Consider the following 20,581-nt stretch of genomic DNA (forward strand, 5'->3'; position numbering starts at 1 on the left):
CAAAACTTTTCAATCAGGCATGATGCCACTCAGGCAGGGTAGAGAGCAAACTGGGCTCTCTGAATTGTGGGTCACTGTCAGGGTATCAGCAAAGTATTTGATCGATACTGTTAGCCTTTGGGGGCATGGGAATATGGATAGGTCAAGGGGTTTTTAAATGACTTTACATCAATCTTCACTGCAGTGGACTACACGGTTACCATCGTAGTAACTTCCAGTTGACTTTTGGAGGTTTAAGCATCAAAATGGCCACCACAATCCTGGATTTAAGGTCGGGAACCTAAGAACAAATCACTACGAGGAAGACATTCACCCCAGAATATTCAAAGAAATTGGGAGCTTAATGGATATCTAGAGAGGGGGAAAAATGAGAACCAGATGAGGAGTGTGCAGGTCAAGTTGATTGGTAACCAAAGACTTTTCCACTGAAGTACAGGCCCATACAGATGGTGAATAACAAGATATTATTCGGAATATAGGCTGAACATAGTAACAGGACAGTGGCCTCACTAAATTCATTATTCTTCAGATGCTTTACAATGGTAACAATTCTACGTACAGCTAAGGGGAAGCTAGTTAAGTATATAAGAAAGGATTAAATTATGCTGATAATTTTAGATGAAGTGTGGATTAGGGTAGGTTAGGAAGCTTGTGTGAAGCATTAATGCTGGCACAGACCAGTTAGGGCAAATGACCTCTGTGCTGTAAATTCCATCAAAAATCAAGGTCAAGGTATATCTGTCTCAGACAGAAATATAACAAGCAGGAATACTTCCAAATGCTGAGGGCCAACTACAATCAGAATCTTCTCTGCAATATGCTGCATTTTAAGAATGTAATTTTAAAAATTCTTTCACAGGGCGTGGTTATCGCTGGCTGGGCCAGCATTTATTGCCCATCCTAACTGCCCTGAAAAGGTGGTGGTGAGCTGCCTTCTTGAACTGCTGCCATCCACATGGCAAGTATGTCACAGTACTATTAGGGAGTTCCAGGATTTTGACCCAGTAACAGTGAAGGAACAGCGATAAATTTCCAAGTCAGAATGCTGTGTAGGGCTTGGGGAAGAGCCTGCAGGTGGTGGTGCTCCCATTATTCTGCTGCCTTTGCCCTTTTAAGGTGGGAGAAGTTGCAGAATTGGTAGGTGCTTTCAAAGGAGCCTGGGTGAGTTTTTGCAGTGCATCTCGTAGATGATGCACACTGCTGCCACTGCTCATCAGTGGAGGGAAGGAGTAAATGTTTAAGGTGGTGGATTGGGTGCTAATCAAGCAGGCTGCTGTGTCCTGGATGATGTCAAGCTGCGAAGTGTTGTTGGAGCTGCACACAGCCAGGCAAGTGGGGAGCACACAGTGCGCAACCTCATGAGTAGAAAATTTGGCACAATGCTCTAACTGATCAGCTTCATCTGGTTTTCTACTCCAGATAGTGGGTAACACATGGCATCGAGCATGTCTGAGTGTTAACTAATCCACCGTGGTAGCTTCCGACGGAGGAATCAAGTCTATTTCTCCCACCCTAACAGCACCGTGGGTGTACCTACACCACATGGACTGCAGAGGTTCAAGAAGACAGCTCACCATCACCTTCTCAAAGGCCACTAGGGATGGGCAATAAATGCTGGCCCAGCCAGCGACGCCCACATCCCATGAATGAATATTAAAAATAACATGAAAGGCTAAGCTTGAGGCTCTGCGACAAGGATTGTAAATGGCATACTTGCCATGACAAATTCCCAAGGCTAGTCTTTACAGTAAATTGCACCTTACTTTTAATCGTAAAGATCAATCTGTTTGGATGGACAATAAAAAAGCTGCCTGCCAATAGTCATGGGGCTCTAAGCTGCATAAGACCGATAATAACTGTTAAACTATTGAATGCAACTCAGTACAAATAAAAAGCATGTTAACCTGGGGGGGGGGAATGGGTTGCCATGTGATTGAGAGTGGATTGTGCTACCACCAGAGACAGGTGTTACAGCTCGAGCAATTTATCCAAATTGAAGAGGTCTCAAAACGTCTGAACACTCATCTTCCAAGGATACACAGACCTCACCTTCAAATGAAAGGTTTCTCAAGCAACATTCTCAATCGACTGCAGCACTCTCCATTTTATGATTCTTATTTCAAGGTTCCTCTCCTCCCCACACCACCTCCCCTCCCCCAACAATGTTTTCTCCGTAGCAGTTACAACACACTAAACCTAATGGGCAATTAGATTAAGAATGTGTGAGAGATGAACGGCAGCCAAAAAGTTGTGTCTTACCACACTGTGAAACAGCTAGGGCCATTAATGCATGTCTCTCCACTAAATCACTGAGTGAATTTTTTAAATCATGACTGGCCTGTGAAATCTGGATCCTAATTCCCCAATACTGTTGCCCACTGCAAACATTTTTTGCATCAGTACACTTAAAATGGTTAGTTCAGGATAATGCATCCTGCAGTTTCTGCCCATCCATTGCGTCATAACAATTAACATATATATCATGACTTTAAATCAGCAGAACGCACCAATGTGTTTCACAGGAGGAAGCAGACATTGGGGATAAATGAACTGGTAGGGGATGTAATTGAAGAGATCAAAGGTGGTGGTTTTGAAGGTAGGTATAAATGAACCACTCAGATGGGTTTTAGCAACTATTTGTATTTACATAACTTTTCATGTCTACAGGATGTCCTGAAAAAGTTGTCAATGAAGAATTTCTGAAGTGAAATGTAGGGAAACCAAATCACCAATTTGAATAATTCTATTGTTTTTAAGTCCACCTGAACAGATAGTCAAGGTCAGTGGTTTAATATCTCAACCAACAATGTAGCACTTATTACTGCAATGAAACATGTACCTGGATTGCCTGCTTAAATTCACCATGGGGCTTGAACACAAGGCAATCTGACTCAGTAAGAGTACTACTGCTGAGCTGGCATCTTTGGAAGAGGTCAGAGTAGAGGGATGCAACTTTAGTGAAGCGAAGAAAAGCTGCACATGGTAGGCCAGAATCTTTCGGAACAGGAGCACGCCATTTAGTCCCTTAAGGCTGTTCCACCAGTCAGAGATGACTGATCTGCGACCTAACTCCATAAACCGCCTTATCTCCATATTCCATAATACATACATACATTTGGTAAACAAAAATCTCCATTTTAAAATGAACCATTCATTGATTTAGCATTGACTGTCATTTGCAGAAGAGGTTTCCAAACTTCCATCATCCTTTACATGAAGTGTTTCCCAATTTCACTCTTGATAAGACTGGCTCCAATTTTTACTATGCCCCCTAGTCCTAGACTCCCCAAGCAGCGGAAATAGTTTCTCCCAATCTACCCTAACTGTTCCCCTCGGTATCTTGAAAACTTGGATCACTTGTGGCTTAACCCTTGGTCTAGGTATCATTCCAGTCAATCAATGCTGCGCTCTGCCAAGGGCAAATTATCCTTCCTGAAGTGCGATGTCCAGACAGCTCAGTGCTCCACTCCACCACAGCTTTGTTCCATCCCCTTGTATTCTAGTCCTCTAGATTTAAAGCCAGCCTTCCATTAGAAATTTTGATTATTTTCTGTACCTGTTTGCGATTTTAATGATCTGTGTAGCTCAGAATACAATGGGCTGTGGCAGTAGCTGAAGGTTGCACTGTCATGGGACAGTTTGTTAACTAGGGCAATACACTGGCAACATAAAGCCAATGGATATCAGCAAAAGTGATGGCCGAGCGGGTTTCCTGCAGGATGGAATGCGAGTAGCAATTTTGGTCGGGAGTTTGTGTAGGGAGGAACTCTGGAAGAAAGCACTGGAGAAGTATTCTGGAGGTGGTGAGGACATCATGAGGCTATGAAATTCAAAAGGTACTAACAACACAAAGATAGGTAGGGAAGTAAGTTGTGAAGAGGGTGTACGGAGGCTACAAAGTGACATAGATAGGTTAAGTGAGTGAGCAATGACCTGGCAAAAAGAGTATAATGTGGGCAAATGTGAAATTGTCTATTTAGGCAGGAAGAATAAAAAAGGCTATTATCTAAATGGTGAGCGATTACAGAGCTCTGACATTCAGAGGGATCTGGGTGTCCTAGTGCATGAATCAAAAAAGGCTACAATGCAGGTACAGCAAGTAATTAGGAAAACTAATACAATATTATAGTTTATTGCGAGAGGAATTGAATACATAAGCAGGAGGGGGTTATGCTTCAGTTGCACAGGTGAGACCACATCTAGATTACTGTGTACAGTATTGGTCTCCTTATTTAAGGAAAGATGTAAATAAGTTAGAAGCAGTTCAGAGGAGGTTTACTCAGCTAATACCAGGAATGGGCATGTTTCTTATGAGGAAAGGTTGGACAAGTTAGGTTTGTATCCACTGGAACTTAGAACAGTAAGAGGTGACTTGATCAAAACCTTTAAGATCCTGAGGAGTGTTGACAGAGTGGATGTTTCCTCTTGTGGGAGAATCTAGAACTAGGGGTCACGTTTAAAAATAAGGGGTCACTCATTTAAGACAGGGATGAGGGGAATTCTTTTCTCTCAGAGGGTCATGAGTCTTTGGAACTCTCTTCCTTAAAAGAGAGTGGAAGCAGGGTCTTTGAATTATTTTAAAGCAGAGTTAGATAGGTTCTTGATTAACAAGGGAGTGAAAGGTTATCTGGGGTAGGCAGGAGGTTCCAATCAGATTAACCATGATCTTATTGAATGGTGGAGCAGGCTTGAAGGGCTGAGTGGCCTACTCCTACTCGTAGTTCGTATGTTCCTATGTATGCATGAGGTTGTTGGGTTGAATGCAGTGTTTCCATATGGTAATTCTATAGGAAGTTGTGGATGAGAATTTCAATGCCAGCAGAGATAAGGGAAGGATATGGGCAGGCAATGTTAGAGGAGGAAACTGGTGCTTTTTTGTTAGATTTGAGTATTAAGCTCAGAAATTCAAAGATCTAAGCCGTTGATTCAAATCGACTAAGCAGATAAGGGGCAATAGATTCATCATCAACTGTTCCTTGATTCAGGGGTGACATCTACACATGAAAACCCATGGCTGAAATTCTCAACCAAGTAGATGTCATTCATGCAATTGGTAACACAAACAAAGATACGCCAACATCACCAAAGGAACCTATTCACTGTTTAAAAACTCCCCTTTTCAAAATGTGAAGAATCCCAAGTGGCTTCCCAATCATTTTTAACCATTTTATTCAACTCGTGCAACTGTGTGTAATAAAAGTAATTCACAAATTAGAAATACAAAACGAAATTTGCATAAAGTCCAGAATTTCAAAACATCCATAATTTATCAGACAACAGCTCTTTATAAATTTTCGTAATAAACAAGATTTAGAGCAAGGTTTCCATTTATGGGCCCGTACCACAGTCATTGTTAAAAACAGCTTATGAAAAATAATTGATTACTATTTGAACTGGCTAAAATAATCAGTACAATATTCTACAGTAGGAAAACAAGCCAGCACTGGAATAAAACATAACAAAATATGTTCTTGAAATAACACACATCTTAAAAAAGATGCAAATTTCTAATTCCTCTCCTGCCTAAATCTGCTCGTTTTGCTGAAGGCTCTTCAGGCTGAACAGTAGTGTCACTGTCAGCAGGAGGGAAAGGGCAACGCACTTGTCTCAGCTCCTCAGTAGCTTGTCTCAACACCATACTGGCAGTCTGACTGTGTAATGCCATGCGCACAGCATCACTTCAGGTGAATTTATAGGTGAGATTGCTAAGGAAAACAGGTAAATGTGCGGGAAGTTCTCTATCACGGATCACAAAACTGCAGCATTGGAAGAGAGATTCTGGAATCTGATCCTGGGGCACTGCATAATATCAATAGTGCACTTTTCAATGTTCCCATCGCCCCTTATCTGGACTATTTTCAGCCTTTTGTTCTTACTCATCCATCCTGAAGGACTGATAATGGTTAAACCTCGCTTTATGGGAATAGCTGGCAGTATTTGGGAACAATGGCTCCATGGGCCACCCAGAGAAACAGTCTACAAATTAACACCAGTTTATTCTGCTGCATTTAGGTGGTAACTTAACAATACAATAAAAGCTAGATATGTATATGTACCAACAGACCCCTGAAGTACAGAGGTAGTTGAACCCAATATTAGTGAAGTGCATGGGGTAACAGGCCACTTTTTTGTTTGATTCTTTTATGGGCTGTGGGCATCGCTGAAAAAGCCAGCATTTGTTGCCCATCCCTAATTGCCCATGAACTGAGTGGCTTCTTAGGCTATTTCAGAGGGTAGTTAAGAGTCAACCACATTGCTGTGGGTCTGGAGTCACAAGTAGGCCAGACCAGGTAAGGATGGCAGCTTTCTTTCCCTAAAGGGCATTAGTTTTTACAACAATCGATGATAGATTCATGGTCAGTATTACTGAGACTAGCTTGCAATTTCTATTTTATTAATTGAATTTAAATTCCATCGGCTGGCATGGTGGGATTTGGACCTGTACCTCCAAAGAATTACTCTGGGCCTCTGGATTACTAGTCTAGTAGCATCACCACTTCACTCCCTGGAGGCGCAAACTAATAAAGTCCGTCAGGTAATTGGTACCATTCAGTAAGCACATCAGATGACTGGACCTTTTATTAATCTAGCACAGTGTTTATTCACAAAGTACATCAAGAAACAAGGCTTATTTGCCTGTTTAAATCAGAGGCTGTCCAGATTGCTTCTCGAAATCAAACTGCACCCTGTCATTTGTAATGGCACGGCCGTTGGGGGGCCGGGGGGGGAGGGCCAAGACTGTTTCTGAAAATTGGCTCTTCTGCTGGGCTGTGCTGCGCTGCCATGCTAGTCTGCTGATTATTTTGGTCAGGGGTGGGTCAGCTGGGGTGGAAATGTATCAAATAATGACAAAATGCTTAACTGCTCCCAGTTAATTAACTGGTCAAGGCCAACTGAATTGAAACAAGTTCTGTGGTACTGTAGAGCAAATGCTCACATTCCTTTTTCAAAAGTTGCTCTCAAAATAGTTTGCGCCAATCCATTTACCATTGTATTGCTGCTCTACCATCCCTGCCAAGGTATCTGTTTAAAATGTAGGGTAGTACATACAGATGTAACTTCGCTGTAACGCATCATCCTGAAAGGCTGATAATGGTAATGCAAAAGAGGAAATGTTCAATACTTTCAATAGTAACATACTGAAAAACGGCACACGCTTCACAATCTGCAGATTGAAGATCCAAGACCCAAGGTCAACAATTTAACGTAGATCCTGACTGGCCAACAGATTCAATTTCTTCTGCTGGTGGAGAATTTTATCTTTTGGAAGACAGTTACTAATCTCCTTCACAGGCCATCACACAACCTTTATGTTACTTATTTAAGTTAAACACAATGGTTAAACGTGTGCTTGAGATAGTTAACGGCACCTGACAACAGTTGTCTGTTTAACTGGATTTTTTTTTTATTATTCATTTACAGGATGTGGGCGTCGCTGGCTAGGCCAACATTTATTGCTCTTGGTGGTGAGCTGCCATCTTGAACCGCTGCAGTCCCTGTGCTGTAGGTACACCTACAGTGCTGTTAGAGAGGGAGTTCCAGGGTTTTGACCCAGCGACAGTGAAGAAGCAGTGATATATTTCCAAGTGACTTTGAGGGGAACTTGAGATGCTGGTGTTCCCATGTGTCTACTGCCCTCGTCCTTCTAGATGGTAGCAGTCGTGGGTTTGGAAGGTGCTGCCTAAGGAGCCTGGGTGAGCTTCTGTAGTGCACCTTGTAGATGGTACACACTGCTGCCAGTTTGGTAATGGTGGAGGGAGTGAATGTTTGTGGAAGGGGTGCCAATCAAGCAGGCTGCTTTGTCCTGAATGGTGTCAAGCTTCTATAATGTTGTTGAAGCTACACTCATCCAGGCAAGTGGAGAACATTTCATCACCCTCTTGACCTGCGCCTTGCAGATGATGGACATGCTTTGGACAGTCAGCGGGTGAGTTACTCGCCGCAGGATTCCTAGCGTCTGTCTGATCTGCTCTCGTAGCCACAGTATTTATATGGCTAGTCCAGTCCCGTTTCTGTGTTAGTGGACAGAGCCAGCAAACACTAACTGTCTCCTCCCTCCATATGATGCACTGGGCTCTCCTGAGCTTGCAGTTAATTTATTTGGCAACATGCCCCAAACCTGGAAAACTGGGGACACAGACTGTCAAATTCAGATAAATAATCAGAATAATGCCAGGTACAATAAGAAAACAAACACCCAATTTAATTTCAATCCCTGATTGGTAAACAGGGGATTTGGTGGCTAGTTTTGTTATCTTTACGGTTTCAATACCCATTTCCAGTAGGTTCCAATACAACAGTGATACTGAGCTTCCGCAGTTTTCTTTTTTTGCCTGGCAGTGAAATTTCCGCTCTCTGAATTAATCCAGATATTCCAAAGAATAGGCACTTGCTCGGCAGGGGGTTTCAATTATCTTTACAAAAAGTCCATTCAAACCGGTTTAGGAATGAAAGATTATTCATTTCCGGCTTGTTCTACTTTGAATCCCTATTCACCTCTTCCTTTTTTTTTAAAAAAAGGATGACAAACTAAAATGGAAGCCAAACCTTTTTTTTTTGGGCTCATGTAAGAAGCGTTTTACTTTAAAAAAAAAAGTTTTTCTGATGTCTGCTTAGTTTAAATACAAGACACCCAATTTACTGACTAAAAAGGGGTGGCTGCATTATATGTTTTAATACAAAACCTAAAGCTGTCTTTGGAATAACAGGACAGTTTATGATGACTGGGTTAATTTTCTTCCCTCCCCCTCTATTGCAAAGAAGTAAGGTACTGAAGAGAAATCAGTCATTCACTGGGTACCTGACCATGATATTTCACCATGCATAAAGTGTGCAGAGGGAATCTACCTTGTAGTTAAAAAGATCAAGCTAGATAAGTTTGGTAGATTAGAAATGAGAGGAAGTTGGGATACTGGAGAGGTCTGCCTTAACAAGTCTAAATAAAAAAGCTACTTGCGTCATTGCAGATTGACGGAAGAGACCTTTAAAAAGATGTCAATAGGATCATTAAAGTTTGCTGTATGAGGTTAACAAATAAGCCAGACAGTAGAGTTTGTTTGGAGTTGAACTCGAAATTTTCACACATGAAAAGGATATGACTCATAATCGAGTGTCTGCGTCAGGACACCTGTCAAAATGAACTCCGCATTGTGAACATCTGAAAATAGCAGGGAAAGATAAAGTTACAAATCAATGGCCAAAATGAGAATTCCACATGATACGAAAGTGTAAAAAAAAATGTCTCAGGTATAAGTAGTTACCTACCTATATTTCGGGTAAAGTAATCTCGACATAGGTGGAGGTCATTTTCACAAGAGATGAGGATTATCTCAGGCAAACTCTAAGAGAAAAGGAAAAGGGACACGTGAGCAAGCAAAGGATTGGCAAGGCTAATATACAGCAACTGAAGGAGGTCACTTGCCTAATTCCACTTCCTGATTCTTCAATTATTTCATTGTTTTTCCCTAGCTCAAGTGAGCAGACATTAGCACAGGGAAGCAGGGTGCATTTGCATTTCAGGCACCATCTGTCAGCAGAGAGCACGCTCACTGTGTCAGGCTGAACAGACCCCAGCGAGAGTGCCAATATTCTTCGAACTCTTCCCCCAGCCTCAGAAAAACACTGCCTTCTCCCCAAGCAAGACAGCCCGTTCAACTCCAATTCATTTAGTTTTACAGACTGGCACATGATGGCAGCTAGGATAGAATGATGGACATCATTTCACATAGGACTGTTACAGCCAACTGTCTGGGCTGGGTTTGAACCTAGGGGGTGAAAGGAAGATAGCACCAGCTCATCACACCTTCCAATCTCCTTTAGCAAAGAATGGAGGAGGAAGACAAGGACTTCCACTATTTTTTTAAAACCAATCGCATGACTCTTCTCATTTTCAGCTTCAATACTAATCAAAAGTTGAGCAGCCGATGGAACAGATAGACCCAAAATGGTGATCAGAACTAATGCTGCTGCTCTTTGTTCTCGGTAGAAATTTCACCTGGAGTTTCAGCATGTACAATACTTCTCAAACAAAGTACGAGTGGATGGCCGACCTTATTCTGTTTATGCTCCATGATCTTCCGATAAGATGGTTGTTTCAATAGCAGTTTGCCACCTGCACACTCTATGATGGCTTTCATCGTGGTGAGACTGGGGCAAATTCCAGGAGTGATGTAGAAATACTTCCCCTATAAAAACAGGCAAGTACGTAGAAAGTTGAACAGATAAATTAGGTAACTAAGCTTGTGGCACAGATTGAAATTGGCAGGTATGATGTGATGGGCATCACGCAGACATGGCTGCAAGGGGATCAGGACTGGGAGCTAAATATCCAAGGATATACAACCTATCGAAAAGATAAGCAGGTTGGCAGAGGGGGTGGGGTTGCTTTGTTAGTAAGAAATTAAATTAAATCGATAGCAGAAGTGATGTAGGGTCAGATGATGTAGAATCTGTGTGGGTAGAGTTGAGGAACCATAAAGGTAAAAAAAAACCATAATGGGAGTTATGTACAGGCCTCCGAACAGTAGTTAGGATGTGGGGCACAAGATACACGAGGAGATAGAAAAGGCGTGTAAGAAAGGCAAGGTTACAGTGATCATGGGGGATTTCAATATGCAGGTAGACTGGGAAAATCAGGTTGGTAGTGGATCCCAAGAAAAGGAATTTGTGGAATGTCTACGAGTTGGCTTTTTGGAGCAGCTTGTGGTGGAGCCCACTAGGGAACAGGCAATTCTAGATTTAGTGATGTGTAATGAGGCAGATTTGATAAGGGAGCTTAAGGTGAAGGAACCCTTAGGAGGAAGTGACCACAATATGATAGAATTTACCCTGCAATTTGAGAGGAAAAAGCTGGAATCAGATGGAACGGTTTTAAAGTTGAATAAAGGCAACTACAGAGGCATGAAGGAGGAGCTGGCCAAAATTGACTGGGAGATGAGCCTAACAGGAAAGACAGTGGAACAGCAATGGCAGAAGTTTCTGGGAGTAATTTGGGAGACACAGCAAAAATTCATCCCTAGGAAGAAGAAGCATACTAAAGGGAGGACGAGGCAAGGCAGGGACAGCATAAAAGCTAAAGAGAAAGCAGACAATGTGGCAAAGAGCAGTGGGAAACCAGGGGATTGGGAAGCCTACAAAGACCAACAGAGGACAACTAAAAAAGAAATAAGGAGAGAGAAGATTAAAAATGAGGGTAAACTAGCCAGTAATATAAAAGAAGATTGCAAGAGATTATTTAGATATATAAAGGGTAAGAGAGAGGCAAAAGTGGACATTGGGCCGCTGGAAAATGACGCTGGAGAAGTAGTAGTGGAGAACAAAGAAATGGCGGTAGAACTGAATAAGTACTTTGCGTCAGTCTTCACGGTGGAAGATACGAGTAACATCCCCAAAGTTTAAGAGAGTCGGGGGACAGAGGTGAGTATGGTGGCCATTACCAAGGAGAAGGTGCTAGGAAAACTGAAAGGTCTGAAGGTGGATGAATCACCTGGACCAGATGGATTACACCCCAGAGTTCTGAAGGAGATAGCTGAAGAGATAGTGGAGGTGTTAGTGGTGATCTTTCCAGAATCACGAGTCAGGGAGGGTCCCAGAGCACTGGAAAATCGCTAATGTAACCCCCCTGTTTAAGAAGGGAGTGAGGCAAAAGACAGGAAATTACAGGCCGATTAGCCTGACCTTGGTCGTTGGTAAGATTTTAGAGTTCATTATTAAGAATGAGATTTCAGAATACTTGGAAGTGCATGGTAAAATAGGGCAAAGTCAGCATGGTTTCATCAAGGGGTGGTCATGCCTGATAAATCTGTTAGAATTCTTCGAGAAGGTAACTAGTAGGTTAGACAAAGGAGAGCCAATGGATGTTATCTACTTGGACTTCCAGAAGGCCTTTGACAAGGCGCTGCACAGGAGGCTGCTCAGTAAGATAAGAGCCCATGGTGTTAGAGGCAAGGTACTAGCATGGATAGAAGATTGGCTGTCTGGTAGGAGGCAGAGAGTGGGGATAAGGGGGTCTTTCTCAGGATGGCGGCCGGTGACTAGTGGAGTTCTGCAGGGGTCAGTGTTGGGACCACAACTTTTCACTTTATACATTAATGATCTAGATGAAGGAACTGAGGGCATCCTGGCTAAGTTTGCAGATGATACAAAGATAGGTGGAGGGGCAGGTAGTATTGAGGAGGCGGGGAGGCTGCAGAAGGATTTGGACAGGTTAGGAGAATGGGCAAAGAAGTGGCAGATGGAATACAACGTGGGCAAGTGTGAGGTCATGCACTTTGATAAGAATAGAGGCATAGATTATTTGCTAAATGGGGAGAGAATTCAGAAATCTGGAGTGCAAAGGGACTTGGGAGTCCTAGTCCAGGATTCTAAGGTTAACTTGCAGGTTGAGTCGGTAGTTAGGAAGGCAAATGCAATGTTGGCATTTATTTCGAGAGGACTAGAATATAAAAGCAGGGATGTGCTGCTGAGGCTTTATAAGGCTCTGGTCAGACCACACTTAGAATATTGAGAGCAATTTTGGGCGCCGTATCTCAGGAAGGTTGTTCTGGCCCTGGAGAGGGTCCAGAGGAGGTTATGAGCTTAACATATGAGGAACATTTGAGGACTCTGGGTCTATACTCGATGGAGTTTAGAAGGCTGAGGGGGATCTGATTGAAACTTACAGAATACTGAAAGGCCTGGATAGAGTTGGTGTGAGGAAATGTTTCCATTAGTAGGAGAGACTAGGACTCGAGGGCACAGCCTCAGAGTAAAGGGAAGACCTTTTAGAACAGAGATGAGGAGAAACTTCTCTAGCCAGAGAGTGGTGAATCTATGGAATTCATTGCCACAGAAGGCTGTGGAGGCCAGGTCATTGAGTGTATTTAAGACCGAGATAGATAGGTTTTTGATTGGTAAGGATCAAAGGTTACGGGGAGAAGGCGGGAGAATGGGGTTGAGAAACTTATCAGCCATGATAGAATGGCGGAGCAGACTCGGTGGGCTGAATGGCCTAATTTCTGCTCCTATGTCGTATGGTCTTATACAATGGGAATCCTGTTTCAACTGGCCAAACCCATGCTCCAGATGAAAACAGAAAAGTTCACAGAAGAGATTACAGGACTGAACTGAACTTTTAAACAGCATATCTACGCAATCTATAAACCATGACTGAATCGCCCTTGTCCCCATCATGTTCTGGAAACACTCACACCTACAAATTCACAAAGCCTGAACACTTGACTTAACTCAAGTTTCCTGTTCTTTATTATAATAAAAAAGGGAGTGCTAGCTCCAACAGGATAACAATGAAGCTATGAAGCTCTTCTCCAACTAATCAAGGTCATTAAAAAAAAAAAATCAAAGAATCTTACAGTGCAGGAGGCAGGACCCACTATGTCTCTACTGGCTGAAAGAGCTCCGCTCCCATACTTTGCAAATGTTTTTTTTCCCCCCCAAGTTGTAGGATTAATTCCCCATGGTCTGCTTTCCCATTTACTAATGACAGCGAAATTAAAATCAACCCAACTTGAAAGGGAAGTTTACCCATTAGGCACCTTGCTCAAAAAAACACTCTTGCAGCATTTTAACTCTTCAGCTTTTTTGGTGTGAAGATTTACTCACGGAGGATCAGAAAATGCTGGAAATACTCGGCGGGTCTGGCAGCACCGCTGGAGAGAGGAACAGAGTTAGTGGTTTGGGTCCATATGACTCTTCTTCAGAGCTCCGAAGAGGAGCTTCAGCTCTGGAGTCATCTGGACTCAAAAGGTTAACTCTGTTTTTCTCCCTCCATACAGATGCTGCCAGACCTGCTAAGTATTGATAGCATTTCTGTTTTCATTTCAGGTTTCCAGCGTCTGCAGCGTTTTGCTTTTATACTCACGGAAGATCAACTCTACAGCCTGTAGGACTGAAATTACGCAAAAGCTTAGCATGGCTGCTGTCCAAACAGATCTACCCGTAACGCTCATTAACATGCACTGAAATGCAACATGCAGGCGTAACACAAAAGGGAGCATATGAACCTTGCCTTGAATAGGGGAGTGCCCTGTGCCCTCTTCAGCGACTCCTCCAGGCTGAAACAGAAGAGCACTTCTGCTTCTGCGTCTCTTAGTACAAAGTTCTGCTCATCTACAGAAAAACAAAAACTACTCATTAGAAAGGTCACAATGTTAATATGGCAATCATCTTGTTAAAACCAATTGCTAGTTAAACAGGCGATGGGCATTAATTATCCCAACTGAATAGAATAAAAAGGTACAACTGGAACACTTAGTGTGGAAGCTACTAGGAAGTTAGTAGCACTGAGTTGAGTTGTTGTCTTGGAATTAAATCAGCTATAACCAAGAGACCAGCCTGAATTAATTCTTCCACCACAACTTCTTATTGTGAGTAGCACACGGTACACAATAAAAGCTATAACCAATGAGAACGCAATCTTAATCCAAACATTTCACACGATAGCGTGCTAGTGGTTAGTGGAGGGGGGGGGGGGGAAGGAGGGTGGGGGGGGGGAAAGGAGGTTGGGGGGGGGAAAAGGAGGTTGGGGGGGGAAAGGAGGTTGGGGAGGAAAGGAGGTTGGGGGGGGGAAAGGAGGTTGGGGGGGGGAAAGGAGGTTGGGGGGGGGAAAGGAGGTTGGGGGGGGGAAAGGAGGTTGGGGGGGGGAAAGGAGGTTGGGGGGGGAAAGGAGGTTGGGGGGGGAAAGGAGGTTGGGGGGGGAAAGGAGGTTGGGGGGGGGGGAAAGGAGGTTGGGGGGGGGAAAGGAGGTTGGGGGGGGGAAAGGAGGTTGGGGGGGGAAAAAGAAGGTGGGGAGGAAAAAAGGAGCTGGGGAGGAAAAAAGGAGGTGGGGGAGAGTTGAAGGAGGGGGCGTACAGGGAAGGAAGATTTTGTGCAAATACAAGAATATCTGTAGATAATATATTTTGCATAAAAATATTTTCTAAATCCTGCTTTCAATTATTTCCAGATCAAAGCACAATTAAACAACCCTTGGATCTCACAGAGGTCATGCTGCCAGTTATTTTTAAAACAACATAAAAAATGCTCTTTAAAGGCACAAGGTCAAAAGCACTTTGGATCGTGAGAAACTGCCTAAATTAAGAAACTCAACTTGCTTTTAAAAAATCCATTGTGGAGAACACCTTACTATTTCTTCATTAAAGGCAGTAACTATAACTGAAAATAAAGATTATCCAGCTCTAAATTAATCTGTTCCATTTCTTATTATATAAATGAGGCACACACTAAAATCAAAATCTTAAACCGGCATTGCAAGGAGAGCTTACCACATCTAGCAACATTGTTCTAAGATAGAATTTTGGTTTGATTTCTAAAAGGGCTCAGTAAATATTTGGGATTGTCATGAAGCTAGCAAGGTGGGCTGTCAACTCAAGTGCTAATTATTTCAACAAATAATGCTGAAATCATGGAATTTTTCTCCTCCAAAGTAACAATGTCAATAAAAGTGGCATTTTTCCCTTCGGAATCAGTTTTATTTTTTAAACCTAGATTGTGCGGTGGGCGGGAAGTTTTATAACACGCACGCGGGGTTCAAAATACACGGGAGCAGCAGGCAAATTCGCCCTCGAAACCTCACAAGCAGCCTGTGAGAAATCAAAGACGGGGACGAAAAGTGGGAGTCAGTGAGCGTGGGACAGGCGGAATCCGCCAGGAGCCGTTTCTCTCATCGCAGCTTCTGCCTCTCCCACGCATGGGCTGCTCCAGCTTCTCCAATGACAAGCTCCCTCCCTCCCTCTGTTCTTGGTGCTCCTCGACTGGAGGAGGAGCAGCAGCAGCAAGGAGCAGCGGGAAGGGAGCCTATCAAATAGAGGCTGGGACAGTTATGTTGGCTGCTCCCACCATGCCAGAACGCCCGGCTGCAGCATCGCCGAACACTTCAGCCAGCTGCTGGACGACAAGAGGGGAGGTGGCTGGAAACCCAGCAAACAGGCACATGGCACAGATTAGGTCAGGTTACGTTTTCAGTGTCACCCATGCAGCTTCATCCAATTCTTTCGCCTTGCTTCTTTATCAAGTCCAATTTTGATATTATGCGTCAACTTCTGGGCAGGTTCCACACAGGATGTCAAGGCCAAATACAGCATTCAGGTCCAGCAATTAGAGGCAAGGTAATTCATTGCGAATGGGATTTTGCTGCCTTGGTCCTGGGGCTCGTTGGGGGGAAACTGGGACCAGCTTTCAGGTTCCCCCTTTCTTTTGCGACGGGGGTGCGTGGGGAAGCCTGCACCGTCGTGCTACCTGTTGAAAAGCGGGTTCGGGTAGATGGTGTGAGGTTACCTTCTCTTCCTATCACTGGCCCGATAACTCCCTTGACAGGTGGCGCCTTCGATTTTGCAAGTTCCTCTTCTCAGTTGCAGGACAGGCACAACTGTCAACAGAGCAGACTGTGCGCTTTTGGGATGCTGTGTGTGTGTGTGTCAGATGTGGTGCAAGCCTTCTGAGATACTACAACACTGGGACATTTTGCGAGAGATGTTGCTTCAAATATTTTGGAACTACTCCTATCTGTTTCACAGCACTTTGCCAGTGTTTGAATTGTCACTCAAAAATTGTTCATAATGGCTAATGCTTTCTGCGTCCGTGGAAACCTCGCAGAATGGACCAACGACAGAAAAAGCTCACCGGTGAGGAAGACGGGAGGTTAGAATTTTCCCAATGGATATTGATAGTGTGAATCAATGGTTGTTACAAAAAAAGATAATAAATTCTGCAATGACTGGGAGACGTTCAGAAGACACTAAGGGCTACTAACACTGGAGTTACAGGCATTATCTTGCTGGACCAAAGCAGTTTAGCATGCAAAGGTGATTGCAAAGCGCAGCACTACAGTCCAAGGATAAGGTTCCAATCTGACTCCGCCAAATATAATACGAAGAAGTGTGAAACTTCCTTCTGGGAGCCATTTCAAACCTTTACAAAGGCAGGACAGGGCCAGGTGGCATACAACGCCAGCTCAGTTATGTGGCTGAGTTGAAGTGATCTGCTGGGCACTTTGTGAACCTGCTGCAGCGTCAGGAGAACCTATTCTGTCTTCTGCCCTAATGAAAAATTGCCGCTGGTGGATGGAGTTCTGGCCATACAGACAGATATTCTCCTGAAGCTCTCTGCAGGTCGACACAGAGCAATTAACAATTTGTAATACAACTTGGGGGCTGCTGTTTGCAGCTGTTCTGCACCTACCAATCTATCAAAAAGAACACATTAAGATGTGCCCCTTAATAACAGCACATTTACACTGCTTAATTAATTTTAATTACAGAGGGCTGGATCTTATGTCCGCAAACTGGGCAGGCTATCGCAGCCCCCACCCCATCTCAACATTAAAATATGATGTGGTGACTTTAAAAAAAAATTCATTCATGGGATGTGGGAGTCGCTGGCTTGACCAGCATTTATGTAAGAGTCAGCCACATTGCTGAGTGTGGGGTCATATGGCCAGATCAGGTAAAGATGGAAGATTTCCTTTTTTACAACAATGGTCATCATTAGACTTCAAATTCCACAATCTGCCATAGCAGGATTCAAAACCTGGTCCCCAGAGCATTACCCTGGGTCCCTGGATTACTACTCCAGCGACAATACCACTATGCCATCGCCTCTTCTAGTTAGCAATGAAATGTCATCGCAACAGTCTCCCAAATTACAGAAGGCGAGCAGGCGCAGTGTTGGGCAGCCCTCTTGCTATTTTGAAATTATCAATACACGAGCCAGCCGTCTGCAATCTTTCTTTGCCTGCTGCATTTTTCAGGTGTCAATTTTGAAAACGTTTGGGAGTGTTTTACGGCAGCTATGACAAGGTGAAACAAAGAAGCAAAGGCCTGCCAATCGGACCATGGGCTGAATGTAGCAGTAGCTTCTGCTGGGGAAGTTGGCAGCATTTTAAAAAAAAAACGAAATATCTTTTATGAACCTTCAATTAAAAAAAAATCGACTCAGAGCTGGAAAGCCTTTAAGCTAGTAGCATGACTGCCTTCCAGTCCACGGCATTACCCCTCTTGCCACATGACATCGAAAATCATTCGACTGCTTGAGCCTGCTCTGCCAAACAACATGATCATAGCTGATTCTCTATCTCAACGCCATACTCCTGCACTCTCCCCATACCCCCTGACACCTTTGGAGTCTAGAAATCTATTTCCTTCTTAAATATATTCAGTGACTTGGCCTGCACAGCCTTCTGTGGTAGAGAATTCCACAATTCCACAGGTTCACCATCCTCTGAGAAGTTTCTCCTCATCTCAGTCCTAAATGGCCTACCCTGTATCCTGAGACTGTGACCCTTTGTTCTAGATCTCCCAGCCTACATCATGGCATGGAGCTCTACTTGGCACCTCTAACTGACTCCTTCCAACCAGGCGGCCACTAATTGGGCGAGCTGAGATGGCGGGAGCGGGAGTGAGTGGGCCACTCAGTTTCCGTTCCACCTCCCTCACCCCACTGAGGAACGTAAAATCCAGCCTATAAAAGAAAAAGCCTTGGGGCGGGGGGGAAATGCCAGGGCTGAACAAAGTTGAAATCTGCCAAATACCATTCTCACTGAACAGGTGATGCATAATATTAATCAGGCATTAAGGCTTCACTTGGGGCAGTTTTGTACGTTTAAGGTGTGGAATTATTTTACTTACTCACATCAGAAAGTAATGGAAGACTATGGGGAAGAGCAAAGCTCTAAATTCAGTGTCGCAAGTGGAACAAAGCCCAATGAAGCCCAACTGCAAAAACTTTGACAACCCTGTGCTTCCCAGGCTGAACCTCTGGCATGGTCAGGTTATTACAGGATAGAAGATTTGGTCAGCAAAGCACATGTATAAATGTTTAATGTCATATCATCTTCTCACATCCTCTAATTGTGTACCTGTACATGATTTAATTTTAATGGCCCAACATTTGCACATTAATACCACATAGATGAACATAATATTATTAAAATTAACACTGAAACACGATTGTTCCCAATCAGTAACGCTACTCTTTGAGAAGTGCGCATTACTGCTATGATTACTTCAAAGCTGGAGTGGCAGGTATACAGAGAGATGAGAAGGACTTCTGAAACCAGTTCAGGCGGAGCGACTTACCAATAAATTTTTGACTTTTGAAGCTCTCCTCTAACCACTCAGGCGTGACTATGTGATTCACGATAGAGATGGCAGTCAAGAACTTCACCGTACGGGTCACCTTATTTGCTACCAGATGAGTGCATTTCTGAGCAGATTCAGCAACCTCACCACCAAGCACGTAAAGTTTCTGAAAAAGGAGGGAAAATAAAGCTTTTGATAAAAAAACCCTACAAAGCCACACCAGTGCTGAATAATAATAATATGCATTTATGCAGCACCTTCAACATAGTTAAACACGCTGAGGGGCCTCACAAGAGTGTTATCAAATGGAACTTGACACCAAGTCACTTCAGGAGATCGTGGGATAGGTGATCAAATGCTTGGCAGAAGGTAGGTTTTAAGGAGTGTTTGAAAGGAGGAAAGGGAAGTAGAGAGGCAGAGAGATTTAAGGAGGAAGTCCGGGATTTAGGGACTTGGCAGCTGAAGGGGCAGAATAGCTGCCTGTGGCACAGGAATTAAAATCAGGGCAAGGAACCAATTTAGGAGGCGTGCAGAGATCTGGGAGTGTTGCAGGGGCTGGACGATGTTACATGGATAGAGAGGTGTGAGATCATGGGGGGGATTTGAAAACAAGGGTGGGTATTTCAAAATCGAGACACTGCTCAACTGGGAGCCAGGGTAGGTCATTTGGGCACAGGGCAATGAGTGAATATAGCTAGTCATGAGTTAGGCGGTGTTTTGGACGAGCTTAATTTAAATAGATCAAATGTGGAAGATGTGAGGCCGGCCAGGAATGCAATAAAAAAATCAAGCCGAGAAATAACAAAAGCAGGAACGTAGGGGAATTTTCTCATCATTTCTTGAAAAATCGTATCATTTGATTAACAGTGTAGGCAGGCAGTCTGATGACAGCTAAAGTCATGGTTAAAAAAAGCACAAGAAAAATTTGGGACATTTTGCCCGTGAGAAGTTTTTAAACTTTTGTCTACAAATGTATTTAAAAAGGTAATGCTTTTGTTAAAAAAGTTGACATAATCCACTCCCTTCCAAAGAAGTCCACCCATAACCCTTCCACCATTTCCAATGATGGCCTTATCACTGATCTCCCTTTCCTCTTTCAGACGCTTGAATCAATCATTTTCACCCAGCTGTATGGCCAAATTCTAACCATGCTATTCAAATTCTTGGGGGGTTGTAAAGGGAGTGGTTCCCATTTTGCCCATCACTGACCATATCCTGGTTAAAGTCACCAACAACATTCCAGGGGATGCCCTAATCCTCTCTTTGACTTTCCACCTGAACATACAAGTTAGGAGAAGGGGCCAAGTGGCCTACTCGAGGCTGCTGCGCCATTCAATAAGATCATGGCTGATCTAATTTTAACCTCAACTCCATCTTCCTGCCTACCCCCAATAACCTTTCACCTCCTTGCTTATCAAGAACCTATCTAGCTCTGCCTTAGAAACATTCAGAGACTCTGCTTCCACCGCCTTTGGAGGAAGAGAGTTCCAAGAATCACGACTCAGAAA

General features: G+C 43.5%; 1 protein-coding gene across 2 annotated transcripts in view; it reads right to left on the reverse strand.

Annotated features, from left to right (window-relative positions):
- Nucleotides 1–5,152: 5,152 nt before the first annotated feature.
- Nucleotides 5,153–20,581, reverse strand: part of paxip1 (PAX interacting (with transcription-activation domain) protein 1) — a 115,502-nt gene continuing 100,073 nt past the window's right edge. For both annotated transcript variants that reach the window (XM_041184866.1, XM_041184868.1), the window contains 6 exons: nt 19,071–19,239; nt 14,006–14,106; nt 10,050–10,184; nt 9,265–9,340; nt 9,097–9,157; nt 5,153–5,696 (listed from right to left, as the gene is read on the reverse strand). In XM_041184866.1, the coding sequence (XP_041040800.1) occupies nt 5,681–5,696; nt 9,097–9,157; nt 9,265–9,340; nt 10,050–10,184; nt 14,006–14,106; nt 19,071–19,239 (558 nt within the window). In that variant the 3' untranslated portion in view covers nt 5,153–5,680. The remainder of the gene's footprint in view (nt 5,697–9,096; nt 9,158–9,264; nt 9,341–10,049; nt 10,185–14,005; nt 14,107–19,070; nt 19,240–20,581) is intronic.

This window comes from Carcharodon carcharias, chromosome 3 (assembly GCF_017639515.1).
Source record: "Carcharodon carcharias isolate sCarCar2 chromosome 3, sCarCar2.pri, whole genome shotgun sequence".
Taxonomy (NCBI): domain Eukaryota; kingdom Metazoa; phylum Chordata; class Chondrichthyes; order Lamniformes; family Lamnidae; genus Carcharodon; species Carcharodon carcharias.